The sequence below is a fragment of the Sorex araneus genome, chromosome 9 (assembly GCF_027595985.1).
Source record: "Sorex araneus isolate mSorAra2 chromosome 9, mSorAra2.pri, whole genome shotgun sequence".
Lineage (NCBI taxonomy): Eukaryota > Metazoa > Chordata > Mammalia > Eulipotyphla > Soricidae > Sorex > Sorex araneus.
Genome location: NC_073310.1, coordinates 60,487,381 through 60,501,812, shown reverse-complemented (window position 1 = coordinate 60,501,812; position 14,432 = coordinate 60,487,381). Strand labels below are relative to the sequence as shown.

General features: G+C 40.6%; 1 protein-coding gene across 1 annotated transcript in view; it reads left to right on the top strand.

The window, feature by feature from the left end:
* Nucleotides 1–14,432, top strand: part of MALRD1 (MAM and LDL receptor class A domain containing 1) — a 590,643-nt gene that overhangs the window by 233,555 nt on the left and 342,656 nt on the right. Inside the window, exon 26 of the mRNA XM_012931979.2 lies at nucleotides 2,071–2,362. Within this exon, the coding sequence (XP_012787433.2) occupies nucleotides 2,071–2,362 (292 nt within the window). The remainder of the gene's footprint in view (nucleotides 1–2,070; nucleotides 2,363–14,432) is intronic.

Sequence of the window (14,432 nt, the reverse complement as noted above, 5' to 3'; positions counted from 1 at the left end):
AAAATTATTTATTTATTTTAATGAATCACTGTGAGGTACAGTAACAGACTTATGAACTTTTGTGCTTACGTTTCAGTCATACAATGATGGAGTACCCATCCCTCCACCAGTGACCATTCTCCACCACCAATGTTCCCAGTATCCCCCTAATTCTCCCCCACCTCTGTGGCAGGCACATTCCTTTTTACTCTCTCTCTCTCTCTCCTTTCGGATGTTGTGCTTTACAATACAGGTATTAAATGGCCATCATGTTTGGTATATAGTCTACTTTTGCACACATCTCCCATCCTGAGCGGGTCTTCCAAAAAGCATCCTGTACTTTATGGTCCTTTCTCTATCTGACCTGCCTTTTCCTGCAGCAAGTGAGGCCAGCTTCCAAGCCATGGAGCAATCCTCCTGGTTCTTATATCTACTATCTGTGGGTGTTGGTCTCCCATTCTGTTACTTTATATTCCACAAATGAGTGCAGTCCTTATGTATGTAATGTTTTAATCACATACTCTGCCATTGGACTGGAGCAATAGCACGGCGGGTAGGGCATTTGCCTTGCACGTGACTGACCCGGGTTCAGTTCCTTCATCCCTCTCGGAGAGCCCAGCAAGCTACCAAGAGTATCCCACCCGCACTGCAGAGCCTGACAAGCTCCCCATGGTGTATTCAATATGCCAAAAATAGTAACAACAAGATTCAAAATGGAGACGTTACTGGTGCCTGCTCAAGCAAATCGATGAACAACAGTTTGACAGAGCTACAGTGCTACTCTACCCTTTAATTGCATCTTTTTAAATTCAGCATCTAAAATCTCTGGCTACTAGTGTTTTAAAAATGCATTTTTTGGGGCCACACTTGACAGTGCTCAGGGCTTAGTCTTGACTCTGTGCCCAGGGATCACTCCTGATGTGACTGGGGGAAGAGATTGGGCCCAAGTTGGCTATGTGCATGGCAAATGACCTTCTCATTATACTATGGCTTTGAGCCAAACACATTTTTTAAAATATGTGCCCATCACTCACCAAGATTGTTTTCCTGAATTTATGCAAATGACAAAACAGAAACTTAAAAGTACTCAGAATCCCTCTGTTCCTAACCTCTGTTCATCTTTCTCATGAATTTCCCCTGATTTTTCCTTCTGGGTAACAGACTCCAAAAATACGGCAACCTCCATCTTTCAAACATTGAAATGTTAATCCCGGAAAATACTTTTATTAATTTTCACTTGGAGAAAAACTCCTCAGGCTGCTCTCATGGAGGGTGTTTCAGCCTTTCCAGTGAAATTAGTATAATTGCTATTCTGGTGGCTTTGCTATATGTCCTAGAGCCCTGAGGATATTGTACAAGTGAAAATGTGTTTCGCGTGCAAGAATATGATGAAATAAGCAATCAGCTACTATTTCGAAGAAAATGATTTAAGTTTCATAAGATTAAAAATGTTCTTCTTTAGCCCCTGCTATTTCTTAATCATGAGGAGTCTTTTAATATAAGCATCAGCATTTAATGATATTTTCCCCCTTTGGCAGTGAAACATAAGAATTTATTGAGGCATTTTTAGAAATCATGAGGAAAAAGTGAAACTCTGTTACTTTTTTCATTTAACTTTCTGTTTGACCCTTATTGTACTTGTCTTTCATATATTATAGCAGAGTACTAAAGACTAGACCAATATCAGTGATGGCAGGGGTGACTCATAATACATAGAATATGCAAGTCTAATTTTCCTTCCATCAGTAAAGAAGGTAGGTGTGGCAGCGTGTAGGGTGTTCATCTTGCATGTGGCTGACCCGGGTTCGATTCCTCTGCCCCTCTTGGAGAGCCCGGGAAGCTACAGAGAGTATCTCGCCCGCACAGCAGAGCCTGGCAAGCTACCCATGGCATATTCGATATGCCAAAAACAGTAACAAGTCTCACAATGGAGATGTTATTGGTGCCCACTTGAGCAAATCGATGAGCAACAGGATGACAGTGACAGTGACAGTAAAGAAGGATTTCTTAATAAGGGGGAAAGCAATATGGTATAATTGAAAATACGGTGGAATTAATTGTATGTATCATGTGTAATATTCTTGCTCACAGATAATTTTTCATTATCACATGTATGGAAATAGCATTGGAGCACTCACCTTGATCCAGGCATCGGTCTCAAACAAAACAAAGGTTCTGTTGAACCTCACTGTGGAACAAGGCAATTTCTGGCAGCGCAAAGAACTGCCTCTGTCTGGTGATGAGGACTTCCAACTCAAATTCGAAGGCAGAGTTGGAAAAGGCCATCGCGGTGATATTGCACTTGACGATATCATCTTGACGGAGAGTTGTCTCGGCGCCCATCATTCTTTGGAAGAAGAACTCACAGTACCTCTCCCAACAGGTACATTGCGATTGGTTCTGGTTTGGTGTTTTTACAGAATGGATGGTTTGAGTGAGGAAAGATAACAGGCCAGAAATTACACCTAGTAATTTACTATTTTCATAGAGAAAATAAATTGTTTTGAATTTCAAAAAAAAATCTTCCAAAAAATACTCATTTTATGGGGCCAGAGCGACAGCATAGCGGGTAAGGCATTTGCCTTGCATGCGGCCGAGCCGGGTTCGATCCCAGCATACCATATGGTCCCCCAAGCACCGCCACGAGTAATTCCTGAGTGCAAAGCCAGGAATAACCCCTGAGCATCGCTGAGTGTGACCCAAAAAGCAAAAAAAAAAAAATACTCATTTCATGAGTAATGCCTTGGAAGCTGGAGTGATAGCACAGCGGGTAGGGCATTTGCCTTGCACATGGCTGATCCAGGTTTAATTCCCCAGTCTCTCTAGGAGAGCCTGGCAAGCTACCATGAGTATCCTGCCTGCATGGCAGATCCTGGCAAGATACCCATGGCGTATTTGATATGCCAAAAATAGTAACAACAAGTCTCACAATGGAGACATTACTGGTGCCTGCTCAAGCAAATCAATGACAGTGCTACAGTGCTACTCATAAAACTGTCTTTCAATTTTCCTCCAGTGTCGGTATATTTACCAACTCCTGAGTATTTTTCTTCATTGTCTTCTTACATCAGCAAAATAAAAGAGGTATTCTCTGTTTGATTCAGAAAGCAATACTTTAGAAATGCCAGCTCACTATGAATAAAATATAGGACAAAATTATTGGAATTTAATTAGTCACCACTATGGTTCTTCTATTTATTTTTTCAGACCAATCGACATTCCAAGTATTGAGTGCTTATACTTGTCTATTCAAATATTTTAGATGATTGAATATATCCATATACTCTTTTAATGTAACTATTTTTGGTAATTTTTCTAAAGAGTTGTATTAAAATTCTGAGTTGGTTAATGTTGAATGAAATATATATAGAGATTTAGAGAGAGCGTATGTGAATTTTTAAAGAGACACCAATAGTAGGCACAATATAGCAATTATATAAAAGCTTGTGATGATATCAAATGTAGGCTATATTATTAAAATGACCAAAGGTCATATTTGTTAGCTGACAATATGAGACATATTAAAATTTAAATGATAAGTTTACTATAGAAGACAAGAAAGCTGTACTCTGTTACCTAAATTATTATTTCCTCTATGATTTTGGTGTTAACAAAAAGTGTCATTTCTTTGGTATCTGAATTATATTCTAATAATTATATGAGAACAAACTACTTTGGAAAAAATGAATATTTGACCCTGGTCTATAATGTGGCTTATAGAACAAGGAGCATCCTTCTTTCTGCCTTAACTGCCCCATTTATTTTTAAGGGACTATTTTCATTTGGTTAAGAGGAAGTTTCTAGAAAACTGTGTCTTAATTGACAATGACTTAAACGATAATTTCATCTAATGTGCATAAAGCACAAAATGGAACTGCACAGAGGAAAGCAAATGTTCAAGTGTGTGTTGAGGGACAAGTAAGTATTCTTACAGGGGGTTAATGCAAAAGCATTTCAGAAACTTTAGTCTATATTTCTTTTTTTTTAATTAGTGAATCACCATGAGTTACAGTTATAAACTTATGAACTTCCATGTTTGCATTTTGTTTATATTTCTCCACCCGTGCCCAGTCCCCTCCACCAATGTTCGCAGTATCCCTCCCACCCTCCCACTACATACCTCCCACCCCACCCCACCCCATCTCTGTGTCAGGACATTCTCTTTTGTTCTCTATCTCCTTTTGGGTGTTGTGGTTTGCAATAGAGGCACTGTGTGGCCATCAGAGATTTTCAGCGCGCATCTCCCATCCCATGCGGGTCCTCAAACCACACTTTACCTGGTGTTCCCTTCTCTATGCGAGCTGCCCCTCCCTCCAGCGTGTGGGGCCAGCTTCCAAGCCTTGGAGCCACCCTCCTGGTACTTATCTCTACTATTCTTGGGTGTTAGTCTTCCATTCTGTTATTTTATATTCCACAGATGAGTGCAATCTTTCTACATCTATCTCTCTCTTTCTGACTCATTTCACTTGATACTTTCCATGTTGATCCACTTATATGCAAAGGTCATGACTTCATCTTTTCTAACAGCAGCATAGTATCACACTGTGTAAATGTACACAGTGTAGATGTACCAAAGTTTCTTTAACCAGTCATCTGTTCTCGGACACAGGTTTTTTTTTCAGATTCTGGTTATTGTAAACAGTGCTTCAATGAACATTCAAGTGCAGATGTCATTTCGACTGTACATTTTTGCCTCTCCAGGATATATTCCCAGGAGTGGTATTGCTGGGTCAAATGGGAGCTCAATTTCTAATTTTTTAAGAAGCGTTTGTACTGTTTTCCAAAAGGGCTGAACCAGTTGGCATTCCCACCAGCAGTGTAGGAGGGTCCCTTTCTCCACAAATCCACGCCAACAGCAGTTGCTTTTGTTCTTTTGGATGTGTGCCAGTCTCTGTGGAGTGAGGTGGTATCTCATGGTTGTTTTGATCTGCATCTCTCTGATGATTAGTGATAAAGAGCATTTTTTCATGTGCCTTTTTGCCATTCGTATCCCTTCCTTGAGAAAATTTCTGTTCATTTCTATCCCCCATTTTTTGATGGGGATGGGAGTTTTCTTCTTGTAGATTCCAACCAGTGCCTTGTATATCCTTGATATCAACCTTTTATTTGATGGGTATTGGGTGAATATTCTTTCCCATTCTGTAGATTGTCTTTGTATTTTGGTCACTGTATCTTTTGCAATGAAGAAGCTTCTTAGTTTAATATAGTCCCATTTGTTTATCTCTGTTTCTGCTTGGTTGGTCAGTGGCATGTCATTTTTGAATATACCAATAGCTTCAATGTCGTGAAGAGTTTTGCCAACCTGTTCTTCAATGTACCTTATGGATTATGGTCTGATGTTGAGGTCTTTAATCCATTTTGACCTGAATTTTGTGCATGGTGATAGATCGAGATCTAAACCCATTTTTTCACAATTGGTTATCCAGTTATGCCAGCACCATTTGTTGAAGAGGCTTTCTTTGCTCCACTTCACGTTTCTTGCTCCCTTATCAAAGATTAGATATTCATACATTTGGGGTTGTGTGTAGGGATATTCCATCCTTTTCCATTGGTCTGCGGATCTGCCTTTGGACCAGTACCATGCTGTTTTGATTATTACTGCTTTATAGTAGAGTTTGAGGTTGGCGAGGGTGATGCCTCCCATTGTCCTTTTCCCAAGAATTGCTTTAGCTATTCGTGGGCATTTATTGTTCCATGTGAATTTCAGAAGTGTTTGCTCCATTTCTTTGAACTTTTTCATGGGTATCCTTATAGGGATCACATTGAATCTGTACAGTGCTTTGGGGAGTATTGCCATTTTGACAATGTTCATTCTTCCTACCTATGAGCAGGGAATATGTTTCCATTTCCTCATGTTCTCTTTTATTTTGTTGATTAGAGTTTTATAGTTTTCTTTGTAGAGATCCTTGACCTCCTTAGTGAGGCTGATTCCGAGGTATTTGATTTTCTGGGGCAAAATTGTGAAGGGGATTGTTTTTTTAATGTCACTTTCCTCTATTTTATTATTTGTATATATATCCTATATTTGTGTATAGGAAGGGCATGGATTTTGGGGTATTGGTTTTATAACCTGCAACTTTATTGTACAAGTCTACTATTTCTAAGAGTTTCTTGGTAGAGGTTTTGGGTTTCTCTGTGTGTAGTATCATATCATCTGCGAATAGTAAGAGCTTGATTTCTTCCTTCCCTATCTGTATGTCCTTAATGTCTTTTTCTTGCCTAATTGCTATTGCAAGAACATCCAGGACTATGTTAAACTGAAGTGGTGAGAGTGGACATACTTGTCTTGTCCCTGATCTTAGAGGGAAGGCCCTAAGTTTTTCTCCATTGAGGATGATGCTTGCCATAGGTTTGTGGTAGATGACTTTGACTGTCTTGAGGAAAGTTCCTCCAAAACCCATTTTGGTGAGAGTTTTCATCATAAATATGTGTTGAATCTTGTCAAATGCTTTCTCTGTATCTATTGAAATGATCTTATGGTTTTTTCTTTGATTTTGTTGATATGGTGGATTATGTTGATTTATTTCCAAATGTTAAACAATCCTTGCATCCCCAGGACGAATCCCACGTGGTCATGATGTATGATCTTTCTGATGAGTTGTTGGATTCTATTTGCTAATATTTTGTTGAGGATCTTCGCATCCGTGTTCATTAAGGATATTGTCCTGTAGTTTCTTTTCTTAGTGGTGTTTTTGTTTGCTTTTGGTATTAGGGAGATATATGCCTCATAGAAACTGTTTGAGAGAGTTCCTGTTTCTTCAATTTCCTGGGAAAGCTTGAGGAGAACTGGTAACAGGTCCTCATTAAATGTTTGGAACAATCCTCTAGTGAATCCATCTGGGCCTGGGCTTTTGTTTTTGGGGAGGCTTTTGATTACAGTTTCAATTTCCTTGATATTAATGGGTCTATTCAGGTATTCCAAGTCTTCTTGGTTCAGTCTTGGGAGGTGATAGGAATCCAGGAAATTATCCATTTCTTCTAGCTTCTCATGTTTTATTGCATACAGACTCTCAAAGTAGTCTCTGATGATCTTTTGAATTTCAGTAGTTTCTGTTGTGATGACCCCTTTTTCATTTCTGATTCAGTTTATTAGGGTTTTCTCTTTCTCTTCCTTTGTAAGTCTTGCTAGTGGTTTATCAATCTTGTTTATTTTTTCAAAGAACCAGCTCTTGGTTTCATTGATCTTTCGGATCATTTTTTGGCTTTCCATATCATTGATTTCTGCTCTAAGTTGTATTATTTCTTTCCTATGGCTGGGTTCGGGTCAGGTTATCTGTGTAGACCCTTTCTTCCTTCCTGAGGAATGCTTGCAAAGCTATAAATTTTCCTCTTAACACAGCTTTAGCTGCACCCATAGGTTTTGGTGGCTCATGTCTTCATTCTCATTTGTTTCCAGGTATCTTTTGATTTCATACTTGGCTTCCTTCCTGACCCACTCATTGTTCAACATTGAGTTGTTTAATTTACAGTTGTTTGATTTGGTTATCCTCATCTGTATGTGATTAGCTTCTATCTTTTTCTTTAATTTATTTTTTAATAAGTGAATCACCGTGAGGGTACAGTTACAGATTTATACATTTTTTGTGCTCATGTTTCCCTCATACAAAGTCCAAGAACCCATCCCTTCACCAGTGCCCATTCTCCACCATAAATAAACCCAGCATCCCTCCAACCCTCCCCAATCCCATCTCCCCCCACCCCACGCTGTCACTGTGGCAGGGTATTCCCTTTTTTCTCTCTCTCTCTAATTAGGTGTTGTGGTTTGCAATAAAGATGTTGAGTGGTCATTGTGTTCAGTCTATAGTCTACATTCAGCATGCATCACCCTTCCCCCGCATGGCTTCCAACCACATTTTACTTGGTGTTCCCTTCTCTATCTGAGTTGTCTTCTCCTCAGAATGTGAGGCCAACTTCCAAGCCATGTAGTCAACCTCCTGGTACTTATTTCTACTATTCTTGGGTGTTAGTCTCCTACTCTGTTATTCTATATTCCACAGATGAGTGCAATGTTTCTATGTCTGTCTCTCTCTTTCTGACTCATTTCACTTAGCATGATACTTTCCATGCCAATCCACTTATATGCAAAATTCATGACCTCCTTTTTTCTAACAGCTGCATAGTATTCCATTGTATAGATGTACCAAAGTTTCTTCAACCAGTCATCTGTTCTAGAGCATTCGGGTTTTTTCCAGATTCTGGCTATTGCAAACAGTGCTGCGATGAACATATAAGTGCAGATGTCATTTCAACTATACCTTTTTGCTTCTCTGGGATATATTCCCAGCAGTGGTATTGCTGGGTCAAATGGGAGCTCAATTTCTAATTTTTTGAGAATCGTCCATATTGTTTTCCAAAAGGGCTGAACAAGTCTGCATTCCCACCAGTAGTGTAGAAGGGTCCCTTTCTCCCCACATCCTCTCCAACAGTGGTTGCTTTTGTTCTTTTGGATGTGTGCTAGTCTCTGTGGTGTGAGGCGGTATCTCATGGTTGTTTTGATTTGTGTCTCCCTGATGATTAGTGATGTAGAACACTTTTTCATGTGCCTTTTGGCCATTCGTATCTCTTCCTTGGGAAAGTTTCTGTTCAATTCTTTGCCGCATTTTCTGATGGGGTTGGATGTTTTCTTCTTGTAGAGTTAGTTCAACCAGTGCTTTATATACCATTGATATCAACCCCTTATCTGATGGGTATTGTGTAAATATCCTTTCCCATTCTGTACATTGTCTTTGTATTCTGGTCATTGTATCTTTTGCGGAGAGAAGCTTTTTAGTTTAATGTAGTCCCATTTGTTTATCTCTGTTTTCACTTGGTTGGTCAGTTGCATGCCATCTTTGAAGATACCTTTATCTTCAATATCATGAAGGGTTTTGCCGACCTTGTCTTCAATGTACCTTATGGTTTGTGGTCAGATGTTGAGGTCTTTATTCCATTTTGACCTTACTTTTGTGCACGGTGTCAGGTCGAGGTCTAAGCCTATTCTTTTGCATGTGTTTGTCCAGTTGTGCCAGCACCATTTGTTAAAGAGGCTTTCCTTGCTCCACTTCAAGTCTCTTGCTCCATTATCAAATATTAGATGATCATACATTTGGGGTTGTGTGTAGGGATATTCCTCCCTGTTCCATTGGTCTGCAGGTCTGCCTTTGTTCCAGTACCATGCTGTTTTAATTGTTACCGCTTTGTAGTAAAGTTTGAGGTTGGGTAGGGTGATGCCTCCCATCATCTTTTTCCCAAGAATTGTTTTAGCTATCCGTGGATGTTTGTTGTTCCATATGAATTTTAGAATTGCTTGATCCGTTTCTTTGAAGAATGTCATGGGTATCCTTATAGGGATGGCGTTGAATCTGTATAATGCTTTGGGGTGTATTACCATTTTGACAATATTGATTCTCCCTATCCACGAGCAGGGTATATGTTTCCATTTCCTCATGTCCTCTTTTATTTCATGGAGCAGAGTCTTATAGTTTTTTTTGTAGAGGTCTTTTATTTCCTTGGTTAAGCTGATTCTGAGGTACTTGATTTTCTGGGGGCACGATTGTGAATGGGATTGCTTTTTTCATGTCCCTTTCCTCTGCCTCATTGTTTGCATATAGGAAGGCCATGGTTTTTTGAGTATTGATTTTGTAGCCTGCAACTTTACTGTGTAAGTCTATTGTTTCTAAGAGTTTCATAGTAGAGGCTTTAGGCTTCTCTAGATATAGTATCATATCATCTGCAAATAGTGAGAGTTTGTTTCTTCCTTTCCTATCTGGATGCCCTTAATTTCTTTTTCTTGTCTAACAGCTATCGCAAGTACTTCCAGTACTATATTGAAGAGAAGTGGTGAGAGTGGGCATCCTTGTCTTGTGCCTGATCTTAGAGGAAAGACCCTTAGTTTTTCCCCATTGAGAATAATGCTTGCCATAGGCTTGTGGTAGATGGCTTTGACTATCTTGAGAAAAGTTCCTCCAAAACCCATTTTGGTGAGAGTTTTCATCATGAATGGATGCTGGATCTTATCAAATGCTTTCTCTTCATCTATTGATATGATCATATGGTTTTTACCTTTACTTTAGTTGATATAATGGATTATGTTGATTGATTTTTGAATGTTAAACTATCCTTGCATCCCCAGGATGAATCCCACTTGGTCATGATATATGATCTTCTTGATGAATTGTTGGATCCTATTTGCTAATATTTTGTTGAGGATCTTCGCATTGTTGTTCATCAGGGATATGTGTTATTGTGCTAAGGTAAAAAGTAATAACTGCTGCCGCCACCGTTCCGACAGGAGGCCACGCACCCTTTGAGACCACGCCCACTGAGATACAGGCCACACCCCCAGTATCTTTGTGGGGGGTTCGAGGGACGCGGGCCAGGGCGGCTGCTAAACATCAGATATCTGGGCGGCCGCGTGGGAATGGGGGGGGTGGGACCCAGGGAGGCGTGGCTGGGAGTGGCCTGATTACCTGAGGAGAGGGCCAGTATTAGGGATCCAGGCGGGAAGGCAGGGGTCACAGGACGCGGGGTGGGGTGGCTGCTGGACGTCTGATGTCCAGCCGGTCACGTGGGAACCGGGTGGGGGGACCCTGATTAGTTTCTATCTTTAGTGCATCATGGTCTGAAAAAATAGTTGATACAATTTCTATCTTCTTGATTCTATTGAGGTATGTTTTGTGACCCAGCACATGGTCTATTTTAGAAAATGTTCCGTGTGCACTGGAAAAGAATGTATATTCTTTCTTTTTGGGGTGTAAGGCCCTGTATAGGTCTGTTAGCCCTCTCTCTTCAATTTCTTCCTTCAGAGCCAGTGTTTCCTTGCCGAGTTTTGTTCTTTTTTATCTATCCAGAGGTGACAAGGCAGTGTTGAAGTCTCCAACTACTATTGTATTGCTGGTGATGTCCTCCTTAAAGTCTGCTAGCAGCTGTTTTAAGTATTTAGCTGGTCCCTCATTAGGTGCATATACATTTAAGAGTGTGATCTCTTGATAAATAGGAAATGGCCTTCTCTGTCCTTTCTCATCTTTTCAACCTGAAATCTATGTTGTTAGATACTAGTATGGCCACCCCAGCTTTTTCGAGGGAGTTGTTTGCTTGCAAGATTGTTTTCCTTCCTTTAACTTTGAGTTTGTATTTGTTCTGAATGTTTATATGTGTTTCTTGCAGGCAGCAGAATGTTGGTTTCAGTTTCTGGATCCATTTTGCCACTCTGTTTTTTGATAGGTGCATTTAGACCATTGACATTGAGAGAGATTATTGTCATGGGGTTTTATGCCATCTTTCTATAAGGATTTGTTGCGCTAATGGGTTTTTTTCCTTGTCTTACTTGTCTTACAGGAGCCCTTTTAGTCCTTCTTTCAGGTTTGGTTTTGAATCTATGAAGTTCCTGAGCTGTTGTTTATCTATAAAATGGTGTATTTTTCCATCGAGTTTGAATGAGAGTTTGGCTGCGTAAAGTATTCTCAGTGAGGCGTTCATTTCACTGAATTTTTTCACTATATCCCACCATTGTCTTTGGGCTTGGAGGGTTTCCCCTGATAGGTCTTCTGTAAATCTAAGGGGTGCTCCTTTGTATGTGATTTCTTTCTTTGACCTTGCTGTTTGCAGTATTGCATCTCTATCTATGGCATCCATCATTCTGACTATGATATGCCTTGGAGCGTTTTTATTAGGGTTTCTTTTACTTGGCACCCTTCTGGCTTCTTGGATCTGGATGCTTGCATTCGCTAACTCTGGGAACTTTTCAGCTATGATTTTTTTTAACTGTGTTTTTTTTCATTGGGGTTGGCTCTCTGTCCTTCTGGTACTCTGATGATTCTAATGTTGTTCCTCTTGGAGTCATCTCCCAGGTCTCTGATTCGCCTTAGAGTCATTTTGAGATCTTTTCCCATTGTTGCCTGTACGATTTCTGCTTCTCTTCTTCAAGTTTGCTGATTCTGTCTTTGGCCGTAGACATTCTACTGTTGAGGGCACCTATTGAGTTTTTAAGTTCATCTATTGAATCCTTCATTTGTGACTTTTTTGGGTAGTTTTCTTATTTCTGTTCTCATTTCTTCCTGTATTTTCTCAGTTATCTGTTCCCCATTTCTTTCACTTCTTCCTTTAATTTTCTGTATGACTGTTCCACTGATTCTTTGAGTTCCTTGAATATTCTCAGCATTTCATCTCAGAATTCTTTGTCAGAGAGATCATATTTGTGGGTATCCCCTATTGAGGACTCGGGACTCTTTTCTTCATCCTCTACTCGTAGTGGAGATTTGCATGGTTTCTTCATGTTGTTGTGGATCTAACAAGGTAAAGCCTTTAAGTTCACTGGTACCATTCCCTCTAATTGCCAGAAACTGTTCTGAATAAGATCCATGGTGGTCAACCTTCTCCTGGTTTAGAGTACTTCTTTCCTCATGGACAATATTCTGAGACTTATGGTAGGCATCTAGCGCAGCATTGGAAGAGATGTTGTTTCCTATTGGGCTGTATGCAAATTCTTGGATACACTTGATTTTTTTGGTGGAATTGGAGTCAGCTAGAAGATTGTTGCTGTATTGTGTTTAAGATAGCCAGAATGCTTTCCAAAAAATTAGATAAGGAAGGTTGGGATGGTTGTCGAGAGTGCTGTGAGTGGAGGGTATAACAGTGGCCCGTGAGCGGCTGCCGGCTCCACAGAAGGCCATACCCACTTTTGATGAGGCCACGCCCCCTTCCGTGGAGGCCACACTCCCAGACAGTTCCGTTGTTAGTGTCTGGCTTTGGGGAATGCTGGGCTGGAACGGAGCGGAGCGCTTGGTGATCCACAGATACCTGTTGAAGGGACCTGTGATGATGATGCAGGCGCAGAGGGCTCAGGTGAAGGTAATGCCTGCTGCTGGGAAGCTCTGGTAGTGGGCGTTGGGGGATGCTGGACTGGACAGGAGGGGAGCGCGGAGATCCACAGATACCTATTGAAGAGGACCTGCAATTAGTCTATATTTCTTGATAAAGACTTAGATTTCCTTTTGTGTGGAGTACTTAGATAACAGCTTAGATAACAGGGCTTAGTCTTTCATATAATATATTTTTTTTAAATTTATTTATTTTTAATTAGAGAATCACCGTGAGGGTACAGTTACAGATTTATACACTTTTGTGCTTATACTTCCCTCATACAAAGTTTGGGAACCCATCCCTTCACCAGTGCCCATTCTCCACCACCCGTAAACCAGTGTCCCTCCCACCCTCCCCAATCCCATCTCCCCCCCACCCCACCCTGCCACTGTGGCAAGGCATTCCCTTCTGTTCTCTCTCTCTAATTAGCTGTTGTGGTTTGCAATAAAGGTGTTGAGTGGCGGCTGTGCTCAGTCTCTAGCCCTCATTCAGCCCGCAACTCCCTTCCCCCACATGGCCTTCGACTACAATGTAGTTGGTGATCGCTTCTCTGAGTTGACCTTTCCCCGGAACGTGAGGCCAGCCTCGAAGCCATGGAGTCAACCTCCTGGTACTTATTTCTACAGTTCTTGGGTGTTAGTCTCCCACTCTGTTATTCTATATACCATAGATGAGTGCAATCTTTCTATGTCTGTCTCTCTCTTTCTGACTCATTTCACTCAGCATGAAACTTTTCATGCCCATCCACTTAACTACAAAATTCTTGACCTCCTTTTTTCTAACAGCTGCATAGTATTCCATTGTATAGATGTACCAAAGTTTCCTCAACCAGTCATCCGTTCTGGGGCATTCGGGTTTTTTCCAGATTCTGGCTATTGTAAACAGTGCTGCGATGAACATACATGTGCAGATGTTGTTTCGATTGTACTTTTTTGCCTCTCTGGGATATATTCCCAGCAGTGGTATTGCTGGGTCAAATGGGAATTCAATATCTAATTTTTTGAGAGTCGTCCAAATTGTTTTCCAGAAGGGCTGAACCAGTCGGCATTCCCACCAGCAGTGAAGAAGGGTCCCTTTCTCCCCACATCCTCTCCAACAGCGGTTGCTTTTGTTCTTTTGGATGTGTGCTAGTCTCTGTGGTGTGAGGTGGTATCTCATGGTTGTTTTGATCTGCATCTCTCTGATGATTAGTGATGTAGAGCACTTTTTCATGTGCCTTTTGGTCATTCGTATTTCTTCCTTGGTAAAGTTTCTGTTCATTTCTTTGCCCCATTTTTTGATGGGGTTGGATGTTTTCTTCTTGTAGAGCTCAACCAGTGCTTTGTATACCATTGATATCAACCCCTTATCTGATGGGTATTGTGTAAATATCCTTTCCCATTCTGTGGATAGTCTTTGTATTCTGGTCACTGTATCTCTTGCGGTGCAGAAGCTTTTTAGTTTAATGTAGTCCCATTTGTTGATCTCTGTTTTTACTAGATTGCTTAGTTCCGTGTCACCTTTGAAGATACCTTTATCTTCAATATCGTGGAGGGTTTCGCCGACCTTGTCTTCAATGTACCTTATGGTTTGTGGTCTAATGTTGAGGTCTTTAATCCATTTTGATCTGACTT